Source organism: Euphorbia lathyris, chromosome 6 (assembly GCF_963576675.1).
Source record: "Euphorbia lathyris chromosome 6, ddEupLath1.1, whole genome shotgun sequence".
NCBI classification, from domain to species: Eukaryota; Viridiplantae; Streptophyta; class Magnoliopsida; order Malpighiales; family Euphorbiaceae; genus Euphorbia; species Euphorbia lathyris.
Genome location: NC_088915.1, coordinates 23,079,676 through 23,097,037, shown reverse-complemented (window position 1 = coordinate 23,097,037; position 17,362 = coordinate 23,079,676). Strand labels below are relative to the sequence as shown.

Here is a 17,362-nt window from a genome sequence, read left to right as displayed (position 1 = left end):
TATTAAATATAAATCTAAAGGTAATCTACTTAGTCTAATCAAATTCAAGTTGTAGTTTCCATTCTTATCTCCCTGCTTTCTATTAAGATGCTTTAAGCCAAGGTCTTAACACCAGTAAGCACCTAATCATTGTGTTTATTCATTTACCTTATGTTTATGCGGTTCTGATCAATTAATCAGTTTTTAATGATCTGCATCTTTTCCTTTAGTTATTTGAATTTGAAGAACTATTCTATGTCTATTGTCTAATTTCTCTGTTTGGTTAAAAAAATGCATTTCAAATGCGATTCAAACCGTAATTCATGTGGCTGAATTGGTGGAAGAGCCATTGCCTATCTCTTGCTGGTAGAACCACCCTGATTCATTCTGTTACCTCCTCTATTCCTTCTTACATTATGCAGACGATGATTATGCCGATAAATGTGTGTCGCCTTTTGGATCGTTTGAATCGTCAATTTTTGTGGGGTAGTGTGGGTAGCCGGTATAAAATTCACCTTGTCCGATGGGACATTGTGTGTCGGCCAAGATGTTGGGGTGGCCTGGGAATTCGCCCCACGCGGGAGTTTAATTTGGCTATGGTGGCGAAGCTTGGTTGGAGGTTAATCACTGAAGATTCGACCCTTTGGGTTCAAGTTTTGAGGAACAAGTATATGAGAGGTACGTCTGATCTTAAGGAGTTTCATGCTAAGCAAAATTCTAGTCATGTTTGGAAGAGCATTGTGCAGGGTTCAGTTTTATTGAATCATGGGCTTGAAAGGCTCGTCGGGAATGGTACTTCAACGAAATTCTGGACTGATAGATGGGTGGGGGATAACACTCTTGAGGAAAATTATATTTCAGTGATTCCTGAGAGTGTTAGAGGTAGATCTATAGCTTCCTATTGGAGGAGGGAAGGGGGCTGGGATTGGGAGATGCTTCATGGTCTGATTCTGAGCTCTACTTTGCTTCACCTGGCATCAATGGTCGTTTTTTCTGGCAACGAGAAGCAAGATTCCTGGAGGTGGCAGCTCACTAGTTCAGGTATGTTTAGCGTCAAATCTGCGTTTAGTTTAACCCAAGTCCAGGGGGGATTTGATGAATACTAAGAATTGGAAGATGATTTGGAATTTGCAAATCCCGGAGAGATTGATATACTTTATTTGGTTACTAATGTATGAAGCTGTTTTGGTTAATGCGGTTTGGATGGCGAGACATCTGAGCGAGTCTAATGTGTGCTTAGCATGCGGTTTATCGGAGTCATTATTGCACGTTTTGAGGGACTGCAGTGAGGTTGTGGGGCTTTGGCGGATCCTGATACCTGCTGCGGATTGGATTGAGTTTTGCCGCGCTGATCTTAGTTCTTGGCTGTTAGTTGGTCTCAGTAAAAAGGGGAATTGGCGTGGTATAGGTTGGAGTACCGTGTTTGTCTATACCATCTGGTGGCTATGGCGGTGGAGATGCTCGGCGGTGTTCGATCCGGATACTGCTGTTTGTCGAAATAAGCTGGAATTTGTATATGGTAAAGCTGGGGAATGTCAGAAAGCCTTTTTAGATGAGCAGCGCATGAGAAATAGAAGTAGAAGGACTATCATGGTTAGTTGGAAGCCCCCGTCGAAGGGCTGGATCAAGGTGAATAGTGATGGCGCTTGTAAGGGAGCTGATGGGTGTCGAGTCCACCAAATAAATATTTATTTACTGACCGACTACTGGTTTGCAGATATGGTAAGTAAAGATCGTATCCTAAGGATTAATACTGATCGTTTCGTATTATAACTAAATCTAAATGAAAGTAAGTGGGGGGTGAATGATTGTTGGGTTGATTATTTTGAGATGAATTTTGTAAAGTTGAATTGCAATTAAATTGTGTTACTCTTATCTGACAAAAATTACCGATCAAGGGATAACCGCAGGCTCGACCATTATTTCCTTTTTGATCATTGAAAGTGCGAAGATATCATAATTAACATGACCCAAGTTGGTTATAGTCGTTCCTTATTCATTCCCGACCTAATCCTTCCTAAATTGTAAAGCAAATCCTAAAGCGCCTAAAGATAAGCTCCTATTCGACAGACAGTTCTAGCTTAGCGCTTAGAATTTAATCTATCGAAAGCATTACGAATTAGAAGGACCCAACCTAAGTTAACCGAATTCTTAGCGATTCCGATTCAAACCAAATTACATGTTCATACGCTTGATAATAGTTAGGATTTCAGATGATTACAAATCCTATGGCCTAACGTTGTTTCAATGAATGAGAAACCCGAAGCCCGACCGAACTAAAGACTAACCTTTCATTAAAGATCTGATTTTATAGATTGATAAACATGTAAACGGATCATAAAATTAGATTACTGTAATTAAGAATGACAATCTCACAATTGGAAATAATACTAGCCTTTGATTAATCCCTTAATCGATAAAAGGAAATTAGCCACTCATAGCCATGAACGACTATGATAGCTCACAAAGATAAAAATTGATCAAAGTAAAAAGAGAATGAGAAATTGTGCCAACAGCGTACAAAAACCCTAACAAGGAAAAATGAAACTATTGATTATCAAAAAGTGTCTTCCAAAAGCAGAGGTGGGTTTCTTTTATAGTGTTGATTTAAGAATCTTCGATTTCCTGAACTCCCTCCTTGATTTCAGGGATTTCCTTCGTTCAAAACATGTTGTTGAAACTGTGGAGATAAGTTAGTTTCTGATTCTGCTGACTTGGCGATCTGAATAAGTCGACCCTCTTAGTCTTGGGCAAGACTAAGCCAGTCACGTCCGCAAGGCTGAACTTTGAGTGAAAAAGATCCAAAACGGCCTTCCAACCCTTCTTTTCTCCAATTTGATCCCTGAAATCACTTATGCAACAAAACAAGTGAAAAGGTCCTAAAATGACATAATTAAGAATGGAATATTCATAAAATGACATAATAAACTTGTCGTTTTGGACACTTATCAAGAGCCCTGGGTCCGACGGCTGCAGGGGGCGTTGCTCGGAATGACAATGGAGTTTGGGTAGGAGGGTTCGCTGTTAACTTAGGTATTTGCAGTGCTGTGCTTGTGGAGCTATAGAGTCTGTACTTCGGGTTGAAATTTTCTTGGGATAGACATTTCCGTAGAGTTGTATTCGAAATGGACTCGCTTGTGGTTTTGGATTTGGTGAAGAGTGGTAAGGATCATAGTCATAGGTTCTTTTGGCTGATTGATGAGTGTCAAAGATTGTTAAGACGGGATTGGGAAGAGGTTAGGTTGATTCATGTTCTCCGCGAAGGTAACCGTGCCGCGGACTGGATGGCGAATTATGCAGGAAGTTTACCCTTGGGTCTTCACGAGTGTGAGGTGCCCCCTGCAGGCATCCTGGATATCTTATTTTCTAATATTTGTGGTACTTGTCTTCCTAGGATGACTAGTATCACTTAACTTGTTCTTTCTTGTGCTCCGGGGTTTCGTCCCCTCCATTAAGATAAAAAAAAACGTAATTCATGTAGGAGTGTTGGAGAAAGGGGCGGAGACGGGCCCGGGGGCCCGGGCCCCTCCGGAACCACCATGGTTTCCAAGAAATTTAGATTAGGTGATGAATTAGCACCTCAAAATTGACACAGATCCCGTTAGGTTCTTTCTAAATCCAAAATTCCAATTTTTTAGGCATGTTAGGCTTTCTTCTAAATCCAAATTTCTAATTTTTCTTTTGGCCTATTAGGCCCATCTTAATCTAAATTTCTAATTTTTTTTGGCCTATTAGACCGTCTCTAAATCTGAATTTTTGCTATTAGACACTGATTTAGCAAAAAAAAATTTACACATCACGTGTAAAATCGGTCCCCCAACCAAACAATCATGTATTCGCCATTGGTTGGAGATCATGAGAGAATGAATTAGTACTTACTCTTGCTCTCTTAATTTAATTATTATTTTTTTTGTTTGCGTTTTGGAGGTTGTATTTGCCATTCAACATATCATTGTTAGCATTCCATTGTTTTTCTGAATTGATAGCATGAACTCTTATTCTTTACGCAAGGAGGAGCATCAAGCAAGTGTATATTTATATCAATTAGTGTTGTAAAATCATGATAATTTTAAGCTATTACTCTTCTGTTGAAGAGTAAATATGTGAAATGGCCAAACTGGTTCGTGGATGTTTTCACTTTCTGCTTTTAGCTTTTCAACTTCTCCATTAGTCGAATCCTAAACTTTTGAACATGAAAAATATGTATGGTCTGAAAAACCACACATAAAACAAAAAAAAAATTGATTCTCTCATAGCAAAATTCTGTCCAAAACTCATCTCCAGCTTGTCGTCTTAATTTCGTTTTCCTCATAATTAAGCGGTTTTCGGATATCTATAGAGATATGAACTCTCATATACTCTCTCTAAATACCAAGGTTGTAAAAGACATCCTACTCGAGCAAACAGGTCCCGGGATTAATCGGATTTGTATTTTTTGTATTTATTTATTTTTTATTAAATAAAGTATTATATAAATATAATTAATATATGAATGGCCTAATACACAAATAACTCCCTAAATTTGTTCAAATATTACAAATACATGCAGTTCCATTAAGGTCGGATAGTACCAGATACCCGCAAGTACAGTATCCGTTGCTATCCTAATTCATACCTTAGTGCTAGACTACATACATGTGATACAAGTCAAATTGAAAAAATTGTTAATCTGACAAAAAAAAGGAGGGTTAATCTCCAAATAGGGGTCTTTTGTGTAAATAATTACACATATATATATAGTTAGAAATGTATTCCTCACAAGGGGTTATTTTTTACCATAGTTAAAAATAATCATTAAAAAATAGTCTAATTATATATATATATATATATATATATATATATATATATATTAAATTTATTATATTAAATAAATTAATATTTTTTATGTATATTTTTATTATTATAAGTATTCATTAAAAATTTGATTTTAATAAATTTGTTGGACAAAATGAATAAAATTATGAAATTAATTAATTTAAATACCAACAAATACATCATTTTATAAATAGTCATGTTCGTTCGTGAATAGTCGTGTCAGTTTGTGAACAGTCATGTTCTTTCGTTAACAGTTGTGTCTATCCGTGAATAGTCATATTCGTTCGTGAACAGACATGTCGTTTCAAGTACTATTTATACAGAATGGAACTGTCATATAATCAAGGACTAGAAAAAATAAAAATACTCTCTGAAATTTTCTGTTCTTTTTTTCTACTTTGATAGTAACGAATTTATATACAGTAAGAGCTCGCTTGTGTAATCTGTTGTATCTTAGGAGACGATTTAAATCTGTCTTAAAGAGACTATCAATACAGAGATATTACAGTCTATGTTAAATAGTACAGTTTCTGATTTTAAGACAAGTTAAAAATATAATTGATAATTTTTATTTAACTTAAGGACCTAATTGATGATTTTGATAGTTTAAAGTTTAAATTGACTTTAAAATTTTAGTTTTAAGTTCAAATTATTGTTATGTCTAATAAAAACTTTTTATGAGGTTGTTCCACATCTTGTCTCTGACTTGGATAATGATTTGCTTACTCGTTGTCCGGATATGAATGAAGTTCGTATGGCAATCTTTGCAATGGATAACAGTAGTTCTCCTGGACCTGATGGGTTTTCTGGGGTCTTTTTTCAGTCTTTCTGGGATATTGTTGGTGCTGATGTGTTTGCTGTTGTCAAAAGCTTCTTTATGAGTGGCATGATACATCCTGGCCTATGCTCCAGTATTATGGTCCTTATCCCGAAGGTGGAGGGTGCGATATCTCTTGATCAGTATAGGCTTATTGCAATGAGCAACTTTAGTTATAAAATAATTGCAAAAATTTTGGCTGATAGACTCGCTTCTATTGCATCTCGCATTGTTTCTCAGAATCAATTTGGATTTATTCCTGGACGAAGTATTCACCAATGCATTTCGCTTGCTTCTGAAGGCACTAATATGCTTCGTAAAAAGTGTTTTGGAGGGAACTTAGCCTTGAAGGTTGACATCAAGAAAGCTTTTGACACTTTAAATTGGAATTTTTTACTTGCCGTGATGGACGCTTTTGGTTTCTCTATTCAATTCAGAGACTGGATTCTGAATGTTTTATCTGCATCTCGGATTTCAATTTTGAACAATGGAGCCATTAGTGGATATTTCAGATGTTCAAGAGGGGTTCGACAAGGCGATCCGTTGTCTCCTATTTTGTTTGGTATTGCCGAGGACTTTCTTAGCCGTTGGTTGCTTCACCTCGTGGATACTGGGCGACTTGCTCTAATGCAATATACTTCTGCAAAGGTGTTTCCGACTCATTTATTTTATGCTGATGACATTCTTCTCTTCTGTAGGGCCTCTTCAGGTAATCTAGCTGTTATTAAGGGTGTATTTGAGTTGTATGGATCTATCTCGGGTCAGTGTGTTAGTTGGAACAAATCTGAATTATTTCTGGGCTCCATTGTTTCTTTTGGACGTGGCAATCATCTTGCTGATATTATTGGTATTCGTCAAGGGTCTGTTCCATTTCGCTATCTTGGAGTCCCTTTGTTTTTTGGTTTACCAAAGACACGACATCTGACTAGTTTGATGGATAGGGTGCTTGCTCACTTTGCTAAATGGAAAGGGCATTGTTTGTTTATGGCTGGGAGAGTGGCTCTGGTAAATTCTGTAATTACTGGTAGCTTCATTCACTCTTTTAGCATTTATAAGTGGCCCTCTGCGCTGCTTACACGTATGACTAGGCATATGAGGAATTTTATTTGGTCTGGGTCCATTAATTGCAAGAAGCTTATCACTGTCTCTTGGAAAATTTGTTGTCAAAACTTCAAGGATGGAGGTCTTGGAATCAAGAATTTGTCTATTCTAAACAAGGCATTGAATGGAAAGATGGCTTGGGGTCTTCTTCAAGAAAAATCTCTCTGCTTTAACTTACTTAGAACTCGTTTTCTCAATAAAGCGGGACAGTCACGACATTATATCATGAATTCTTCTATTTGGGGCTCGATAAAATCCATTTATTCTGAAGTTGAGCATCACTGTTTTTGGTGGATTGGTCAGCACTCTGAACTTAATTTTTAGAATGGGGCCTGGATGTGTCCTTCACTGGCTGCACAGGTTGGCCTATCTGCTAGTCAACAGCGTCGTTCTTTTGATTTGGTGGAGGATTATTTGGATGGTAATAATTGGCATAATCTGCCCGTGTTACCTGCAGATGTGGAGAATAGATTGCGGAATATTAGACGGGGTAGGGACGATGTTGATATTTGTGTTTGGAAGCCTGCTACGAGTGGGGTTTTAACTGTTAAGCTCATGTACGCTTGGCTTAGATCTCCTCCTACTCAACAGCCTTGGAGTCGTTTTTTAAGGTGTCAGAGTGTTCCTCCTGCACACTCGCTTATTGGATGGTGGGCTTATCTTGGGTATTTGCCAACACATGATCAGCTTCAGTTGCGCGGCTGTCAAGTTGTTTCTCGTTGCAGTTTATGCTCGTTAGATTCTGAAACGTTGGACCACCTTTTTGTCTCCTGTCGGTTTTTCAAATTTATTTGGCATGGTGTTAGCTCATTGTTTGGAAGACGAATTAACACAGACTCGACTCTTAAGAATCTGGTTAATCATGCTGTTATTCAACATTTCAGTACTCAAATCGTTGATTTGTGGGCGGCAGCAATTGTTAATACAATTTGGGCTATATGGCTTGCTCGTAATAGGTCCATTTTTGAGGATGAGAGGGTTGATACTTCCGTCACGCTGAGACGGATTTGGGGAGCTATTCGTGAATCTGCTCACACTGGACGAGGCTCCGTTTGGAATTCGCTAGTTGAACTTCAAATCTTAGGTGAGCTCGGGATTGAAAAGCGTCTTGCTAAGGCTCCGCACATTACTCCGATTTTTTGGCAACCACCTCCGAGGGATTGGATTAAGATCAATACTGATGCGTCTGTCACGGGTGCTCCTGGTCCTGCGGGTTGCGGAGGTATTTATCGCTCGCATACTGGCATGTGCCTTGGTGCGTTTGACTTTCCGATTGAAAGTTCTTTTGCTTATCTTACTGAACTATCTGCTGCTATTTACGCCATTGACATGGCTATCAGCAAAGGTTGGCAGAAAATTTGGCTTGAAAGCGACTCAATGTATATTGTGCAGATGTTCAAATCTAAATCTTGTTCGGTTCCTTGGTTGCTTAGACAAAAATGGTTCAATTGTTTAAATCAGATCGATTTTGTGGCTTTTGTGGTGTCTCATATTTTTTTTTTGAAGGAAATCATGTTGCGGATTCGCTTGCAAATTATGGACGGACAGCAATAGCTTCGACTTGGTGGGATGTTGTCCCGGATTTTTGTGGATCGGTCTTTTTTCATGATCGTATAGGACGCTGCGTTTATCGCTTTTCCTAATTCTTTGGCTTCATTTTATTCTTTATTCTTTTTGTATTATGACATTCATTTTCTCTTTTAATAAATTTGGTTCGAGGCTTTTTTTAGATCTGTGGTGGGGGTGCCAGCATAGTTGGGATGTCCGCCGCTTACCATTCCTCGCTAACCAATCTTTAATAAAAAAAAAATATTGTTTTTTTAAAATACATAAATATTATTTAATGTAATAATTATTTATAAAAATAATAAATATTACTTTTTATATATCTGAAAACAATATTGTTTTAAATAAAAAAATAAATTTTTTTTTTATATAAGAGTTGGCAGTGGCTTCCATGGAGCCACTGCCAACATTGCAGCCTTGCAGGAATCCATAAGGATTCCAGCAAGCATTCATCCCATTACGGCAACTTTGCCGCCGTAATGGGATAAATCAATAAAATTTATTTATCCATTACGGTGCCCAATGCACCGTAATGATACTATTTTTAACCATGGGTTAAAAACAGCTCCTTCTGAATAAATAATTTCTAACTATCTCTATATAAGAAATTATTTTTTTTATTGGCACCTTTTAGGTGTTTAATTAAAAAGGATATAACAAGTCATCATATTTATGTTCCTTTTAATATTTTTATTATCGAAACGCCCATTTAACTAAGATCTTTAAGAAAATATTCGGCAAAAATTTATTTTACTGATTTTCAGTGAACCATAAATACAATGTTAGCCAACAAAAAAAATTAAGGAAAATACCCTTGAGATTTTTTTACTAACCATTTTAATATAAAAAGTTTTGAAAAAATATTTTACACTTTCTAAGAAAGGAATTTCCTAACTGTTTTCGTTATTCACAAATTCCTTTTTCGTTTTTTTGTTCTTGTTCTATCCAATTATCCCTATAATAAACAGGTCGGTAGCAAATTAGATGGATTTATTCATTTAATAATTAGTGAAAAATAGTAAAATTGTGAAAAATATAAAAACCCTTTAAAAATTGTGAGAAATACAGTAAACAGCAAAACTTGGAAAAAAAAATCTACTCAGAAATATAAAATTTCCTTCTGGTTAATTAAAAATATCTGAAGTCTGATATGTGAATTGTTTCGTAAAATCCTCCTAGTAGAAGTTGAATTTGCAATTTTAATAGTTAAAATTTAAAACAAAATTTCATAAATATATGAATTTTTACTCTGAATAGAATTGTCCGGTTATAAATAATTGCACTGAAAATGCTCAGTTAACTATTGTGAAGTCTGATAAAATTTGACCAACTTCTAAACTAGACGTTGGATAAAATTCATCCTAACTTTTTTGCAATCTATGTAACTCAAACATTAAACTTGAGTTACACTTTCCAACAAGTCGGATAAACTTCATCCGACTTCCCGTTGCAAAGAAGTTCATCAAATTTCTTTGTAAATTTTTTCAAAGACAAAAAGGACCTAAAAGAAAAGTCTGCATTAAAAAAATTAAGTTTTTACGTATCACTACCTTTTCTTTAAATTTGTCTATAAGCTTTTATCTTTAAAAAAAAATAGTTTAAAGAAATTGGATGAAGTTCATCAATTTATTTCTTCCTTATTGGGAAGAATCATCCAACTTCCCTACAATTTTAAAATCGGACAAACTTAGTAGACTTCACACTGATTAGTAGAGCACTATCTACAATTATTGCTAATAGGATAATTCTAAATGATTCAGAGTAAGAATTCGAAATATATAATAATTAATAACTGTTGCACTGATATGTAATGTTTAGCTTTCTGGTCATGTTATCAATCAGAATAGCATATATCGCCCAAATCAGGGTACATAAAAACAGAGCGTAAAAGAAACCAACCATTTATCTAAGGGAACGTTTGGTTTGAGGTATTTAGGAATGGGAGGATTTCATTCCTTTTATTCTTATTTGTTTACAAAAAAAATCATTCCCTTTATCCACTTTAGGTTAATCCATTACCCTATGCCCTCTAAAGAATTGGATTCCCTTTATCCATTCCCTTTCCTAAACATATCCAAACACATAGTGAAATTAATAGCTATTCATTTCCTTTAGTTTCCCTTTCTTGATTCTTTTTCCCTCAAGCCCCTAAATTTACTCAACAAAATATAGTTCAAAACAGAATTGATTGAGCAAATAAAGGAGATCAGAGTGTGGTATATATAAAATCAGTCACGCGTGAAATCAGAAACACGGATCAATTAGTTTAATCATCATATCTCAGAAAAACGCCCAATTTCATATATATATAGTTGAAGAATGCACATAATCAGATTAAAGAGTTTGAAGAATGCGCATAATTATCAATCATCAGAGTTTAAAAAGCATGAATCATGGAAGAAATCCATCATATTGTTGCAGTTTTTTCTCAGCACTTGATTAAGAGAAGGTTGCTTATGAAAGCCAAACAGAAAACACAAAGATGATATGAAATAATCGAATCAAATCAACAAGATATAATCGAATCGAATCGAATCAACAAGATATATAAAAGCCAAACATAACTTGATAGCAATACATACATCTCAACAAGCAAAATCATTAAGTTAAATTTGGATCTTTCATACTTGAAAAATAGCAAAATAATCGGTAATCAAGTATTTGCTACAACAAAGAAAACATAAACAACATAAAAAAAAAAGTTCCAATTCTTCTAGCTACCATATCAGAACAGAAACAGAGATTTGTAGTCTCACCAAAACCATAAAATCAATAGATCGATGATCAACGGAGCCTCCTAGCTTCTCTCTCAGACTCGAGAAGGGTTAGCACATCTCCTTCTCTAACTGGTCCCTTGACATTCCTCATAATGAAGCGATTCTGATCATCAAGAAACTTGACCCTAACTTGAGTCACCTGCCCCCTGGATCCAGTTCGACCCATAACTTTCACCACCAAAGCGTGCTTAATCGTTGAATCCATCCTCACAGCACAGAAGACAAGATAAAAACGCTTGAAAGAGGAAGACGGAGAACAGGTAGAGAAGAATATATAGGGTAGAGCGAAAGGCTAAAACCCTAATCAATCTCCGATGTGAGGCTTTAACATCTAATGGACATATTTAATGCCAAGCCCGGCCCAATTGCAATGCTCTCTTCTTTGGACATATTTGGGCTTTTTACATCAAATCATATCTACTTACAAAATTACAAAATACATGAATATTATAATGGGAAAAGTATAAAAATAAACCTTGTTGTTTGACCCATTTTCGAAGTGCATCCATGTGGTTTAAAAGTTTGCAAATCAGTGCATTGAACTTCATTCCGTTAGTAAAAAGGGGTAAAATTGACTAACGGTGTTAAAAGTCAAAAGAAAAATATTTAATTTGATATTTATATTTAATAATTTTATAAATTAAGCATCCTTATTATTTAACTATCACAAACAAACCTCAAAATAAAAAATAACAATTCAATTATACTATCTTCTCCATTACTTTTTAATTTTTTTCTTTCTCTCTCATTTTTTTTTTATTTTTCTCTCTCTAAAATCAAGTTTCTCTCTAGAATCACAGTTCAGTAATTTTTTCCCATTAAACAATAAGTAGACCTTATGTACACTTGAAAGCAGTACACTTGAAACCTTCATTTGTGTACGTCGATTTTGGAACCAAAACTTTACTTGTCTCGGCTTCAAACCAAGCTCTTGGCTCAGTTTCAGCCTTTGTTTATCATCAGTTTCAGCTCTTCCCTACGATTACTATTTTCCTTATACATATTAAGTTTTCTTCCGCCGACGGCAGCGCCATGGTTGCAGATCAAAGAACGATGTTATCTTCTCTCTTGAACTCGGATCTCGTCGTCTACTCTAACGAAGAAGATGATGTTCCGAATAGCCATAAAACCAGTACTACCACCAGCACTCCGACCAGCGGCGAGGCGTCTCCGTATCTGATGTCGTCTCCATGGAGCCAGCCGTCTCCTTATGCTAAATCTCCCTGGATCTTTCCGTCTCCGATAATCAACCATTTGAAGCTCAGCAATAATGGCCTAATCGGATCTATGGTGCGGGAAGAAGGCCACGTGTATTCTTTGGCGGCTGCCGGAGATTTGTTATATACAGGTTCCAATAGCAAAAACATTCGCGTTTGGAAGAATTTCAAAGAGTACACTGGATTTAAATCCAATAGCGGATTGGTTAAAGCCATTGTTATCTAAGGTGATAAAATTTTCACAGGTCATCAAGATGGGAAGATCAGGATATGGAAAGTTTCTTCTAAAGACCCTAGCGTCCACAAAAGAATCGGAACCTTACCTACTTTTAAGGAATTCATTAAGAAATCTGTAAATCCGAAGAATTAAGTTGAAGCTCGCCGGCACAGAAACGTTCTATTCATCAAGCATTACGATGCCGTATCATGCCTGAGCCAAGAGCTTGGTTTACTCATTGTTTAATGGGAAGAAATTATTGAACTGTGATTCTAGAGAGAGAAACTTGATTTCAGAGAGAGAAAAATTAAAAAAGATGAGAGAGAAAAAAATTAAAAAGTAATGGAGAAGATGGTATAATTGAATTTTTATTTTTTATTTTGGGGTTTGTTTGTGATAGTTAGATAATAAGGATGCTTAATTTATAAAATTATTAAATATAAGGACCAAATTAATTATTTTTCCTTTGACTTTTAACACCGTTAGTCAATTTTACCCCTCTTTGCTAACGGAATGAAGTTCAAGGCACTTACTTGTAAACTTTTAAACCACAGGGGTGCACTTCGAAAATGGACCAAACCACAAGGTTTATTTTTGTACTTTTCCCTATTATAATTATATCTATACTATTATATAAAGATGAATCACTTGAGAAACAGTGTAAATCCAATTGATTCAACACAGTGTTTTTTTTTCAATTTTTCCAATTTAACCCCTCATTCCTTCTATTTCTACTTTAAATGATGTCCTTTTAAGTAATTTCGGTCATCCCTTACATTCAATTTCAGTCTTCCTCCCACTGCATTGCAAAACGACACCGTTCAATATGGGCAATTTAGTAATTTCAATCTCCAACTTTAGGGTTTGATTACTACCCCCTCATTCTGCCCCTTCGTGATAGATCTGTCCCTCTCTCTAGATTCCATCTTCTTTCTTCTTCAGTTTGAGATTTATGGAATTCCTTCCTCTACCCATCACAATTCCTTCTTCCCAAGTGCCTTTCCGTTCAAGAGATGAGAAATGGAAAATAAAGACCAACAACAATTTCCCTAGCCGCCGCTGTGGATATTGACGCTGATGATGGCTTAATCCAAGTCTCCGGTTAGTTCGTTTCTCTTTTCCCTTTTCTCTTTTTCTTCATTTTTTATTTCTCTATTTTCTTTTGGTCTTATTGATATGTTTGTTTGTGTCCAAGGATTGTGAGATCTAGAGATTCTTATGGTTCTTCTGGTGAGTATTTCGTCCTCCATTAGTAATTTTTCGCTGATACAGTTTGCTTTTTGGGTCTTACTGGTCTATTTTTATTCCTGGATCTTAAGGCGCAGAGACAAATACGATTGGTTGACTCTTCTTCATGTGGCTGTTGCTTATTCTCCTGGTGAGTATTTCTTCCTTTGTTCACATATTTTCCCCATTCCATTTCTGTCTCCTACTTTTTTGGCTCTTACTGATCTATTTGTGTTCATGGGGCAATCATATTTTCTTTTCCAGATTTAAAGCAATTTTTGGAACATCATGTCTTGGCGAGGTAAATCTAGCGTGTATTTATTCTCAAGTAGACATGGATTTTTTCTTTTATTGTTTGCTTGATTCTTCTAGTATGTTGGTGGTTTAGCTTTGATGGCTTTGGAACTGTGTTGGCTATACTTCAAAATTCTTTTTCTACTTTCTTGCCTGACAGGTTCAAACTTTATTTCCTATGGTGCCGGAGGTTTAGAGATCACAGATTTGGGGGGGTTTTCCATGGCTGATGTTCTCGAAGCTCTTCCCAAGGTGATCTTATTATTCCTTTGTTTCGTATTTATGATGTCTTTAGTTGCTTTTATTTTATTTTTTATTTTGCTGTCTATCAATCCTAATTTCTATATTTTGATCAGCTTGAATTAATTATCTGTGGTAATTACTAACTAATACTTGATTCAATATGCTTTTATGTTTTTCAGAAGTGGAACTAAAAAATAAGTCATGGTACACCAGGACTAACATTATCATCATCAGAATTTTCAAAAGTGAATCATATGTAGATATTAAGGTACAGATAATTCCGAGCTTTAGTATCTTTCATATATTTCATTTAATTGAGGATCTAGGCCAAGTTGAGTACATTTTGAAGATACAAAATAAGTCATGGCACACCAGTATTAATATTATCATCATTAGAATCGTGAAAAGTGAATCATCAGTATAGATATTAAAGTTGATAATATTCTTTTTACAGATAATCCTGAGCCTTGGTGTCTTTCATATATTTCATTTGGATAAGGTACCAAAGTAGGCCTATGGTTTTTGGGGAAGTATCAATTTAGGCTTCATGTACATAATAGCACCAATATAGGCTTAACCTTAAAAAAGGTACCAATTTAGGTCTCGATAATGGAATGAGACACGTCATTGATGTTACTCCGTTAAGTTCTGTCAATTGTACATGGAGGGAGAAATCAGAACATAATGGAGTAACAAAAATGACGTGTCCAATCCGTTATCGATGCCAAAATTGATACATTTTTTAAGCGCTAAGCCTATATTGGTGCTATTTTGTATGTGGAGCCTAAATTGATACTTCCCCAAAAACCATAGGCCTATTTTGGTACCTTATCCCTATTTCATTTAAGTGAGGATCTAGGATAAGTTGAGTACATTTTGACTGAGAAAACTGGAACTTTGGTAGAGAATAAGATGGTGTTTAGAAGATCTGTATCAATGGGAATGCCTTGAAAGATTTGCTCTCCTTCTATCTCTTACATCCACATGCTCTTTCTCTTATTCAGGACTAACTTTTTCTTTATTAGTCATTCAAATATTGTTATGTGTTTTCTGTGCTACATTTTGTTTTATTAATAACAGTTGCTGTCACCTATATTCCTTTCTACTAAGGAATGTCTGCCATTGAAAAGAAGATGGTATTATGATTTTAATGACTTGTACATAAGACACAGACATGAAGTAAGAATATATATCTCTGTAGATTTTTCCAAGAGACTATTTTTGTAATATATATATATATAAATTATTACCAATGTTATTGTTTAATCTATGTTGTGATGTTGGTTGTTTAATCTGCTATATAAACATGGATCCATGTGTCATTTTTTTTAACCAATCAACCATCATCTTATTGTTAAAAAAATACATATATTTATATCAATGGAAAGAAGTGAAGTACTATAACAATTTTCTGTCACAGCTCTTACAATTCCAATTAAAACTTATAATAAGCTTTGTTTCTGACGTTGGTATTGTGTTTTTTTATTTTTTCTTAAACTATACTTTTATTATTTTGGAAATCTGACAACGAGTGAAAAAAATTAAGAGAATATTATATTTTTTCTATTTGATTATATATTTAAGAGGCACACTATGCCTACAAATGGATCATGCAATTGCTGCTTGTCCTTCCTGTTTTGAAGATTCAAAGTCTAGATTAGGATTCTGATTTGCAAAAGGCATGGAGATTATGATTTTAAAAGTCTAATAAAAGAAAAAGTTTTAGGCATGAGGATTTGCAACGGGCCCTTATGTTTATATTAGCAAACAAGCAAGTAAAGCTAATTATTCCATTTTCTTTTACCTTCAAAATAATATCAAAACTTGACTTGGAATTATTATAATTTGATCTTCACTGGCATGTGGAGTTTGATCTTGCTTTTTGTATTTATCATATGGTTAAACTCATGCCCACGGAAAAATAAATATGGTTAAACTCATGCCTACAGAAAAATGGTTTCTAATTTATTTCGCTGTACTACAAATTAGGATTTTATTTTTATTAGTTCAGTTTCTTTATCCATATTCATTTGATCCTATTTTATGACTAATTGCAAGAGATGGCCTTTGGATTTTGGAAATTCAAAGAATAGTTACTTTTTTTCACTGTTATTGTTTTACCCTTGGTTTAGTTTGGGTTTTAATACTAGCTTCTTTCTCTATTTCAAGAGACTAATTAATAGCTTTATATAAACATGGATTGCTACAAGTTATGAGTTAAGAAATAATTTTGTTTTAAATGGAAGAAAATAATGTGCAGTTAGATGGAGCAGGTTTGGTATTTTGTTAGAAGCTAGCTGTGTTGTATTGTTTCGGTTTCGGATATCTAATATTTAAAAAAATTAAATGTCCCGAAGCGTAGAGAGGGTTTTATCCCTAGTATACTTATAAAATTGAAAAGCAATGAACAGTACCAATTTCAATTTTTTTTCAAATTGTTCCAATATTACCCTTTAACTCACTTTCCAATTTTATCCAACTTTTTTTAAATTTATTTTCATTTCACCCTCCCACTCATCTTCCAACTCTATGCACTTTCCAATTTTATCCTCCATTACACCCTTTTTAACATGTGCTTTTATAACACCCATCCACCTATAACAAAACGACGCCGTGTTTTTTTGCTTTGAAAGAGGGTAAATTACACTCATGGCCACTGAACTTTACCATTTTAACATTGTGACTACTGAACTTCAATTCTTAATAGTATAGTCAGCGAACTTTAAACTTTTTAACACCGGTGGCCACTCAACACCTCGAAACAACCATTGACGGTGTCAAAATAAATAATTCGAAGAGTTAATGATATTTTAAGGAACTTTAACTCTTAAAAATTTTTGTTTTGAGGTAATTTAGGTGTTGTTCGGTTAGGAGAGAAATTAAATATTTAGAAAGAGAAAGTTCCAAAAAATGTGATTTTGGACAATAAACAATGTGATTTTGTAATAAATTATAAAATTGAAAAGCAATGAACAGTACCAATTTCAATTTTTTTTCAATTTGTTCCAATATTACCCTTTAACTCACTTTCCAATTTTATCCAACTTTTTTTAAATTTATTTTCATTTCACCCTCCCACTCACCTTCCAACTCTATGCACTTTCCAATT

General features: G+C 34.9%; 1 protein-coding gene, 1 long non-coding RNA gene, 2 other non-coding genes and 1 pseudogene across 4 annotated transcripts; 2 read left to right on the top strand and 3 right to left on the bottom strand.

Annotated features, from left to right (window-relative positions):
* Positions 1-9,370: 9,370 nt before the first annotated feature.
* Positions 9,371-9,463, bottom strand: LOC136234486 (small nucleolar RNA R64/Z200 family). The gene has a single exon (XR_010691367.1). It is a non-coding gene; the product is annotated as a small nucleolar RNA R64/Z200 family (small nucleolar RNA).
* Positions 9,464-10,643: 1,180 nt separating this feature from the next.
* LOC136234482 (small nucleolar RNA Z199) lies at positions 10,644-10,719 on the bottom strand. The gene has a single exon (XR_010691363.1). It is a non-coding gene; the product is annotated as a small nucleolar RNA Z199 (small nucleolar RNA).
* Positions 10,720-10,879: 160 nt separating this feature from the next.
* On the bottom strand, positions 10,880-11,332 carry LOC136232052 (small ribosomal subunit protein eS28x). The gene has a single exon (XM_066021096.1). The coding sequence runs from the start codon at positions 11,258-11,260 to the stop codon at positions 11,063-11,065; it is 198 nt and encodes a 65-aa protein (XP_065877168.1). The 5' UTR covers positions 11,261-11,332; the 3' UTR covers positions 10,880-11,062.
* A 541-nt stretch (positions 11,333-11,873) lies between these two features.
* Positions 11,874-12,735, top strand: LOC136233621 (protein JINGUBANG-like; annotated as a pseudogene).
* A 683-nt stretch (positions 12,736-13,418) lies between these two features.
* On the top strand, positions 13,419-15,241 carry LOC136234033 (uncharacterized). The gene is made up of 6 exons (XR_010691025.1): positions 13,419-13,590; positions 13,685-13,719; positions 13,809-13,867; positions 13,981-14,017; positions 14,171-14,262; positions 14,433-15,241. It is a non-coding gene; the product is annotated as an uncharacterized lncRNA (long non-coding RNA).
* The last annotated feature ends 2,121 nt before the right edge of the window (positions 15,242-17,362 follow it).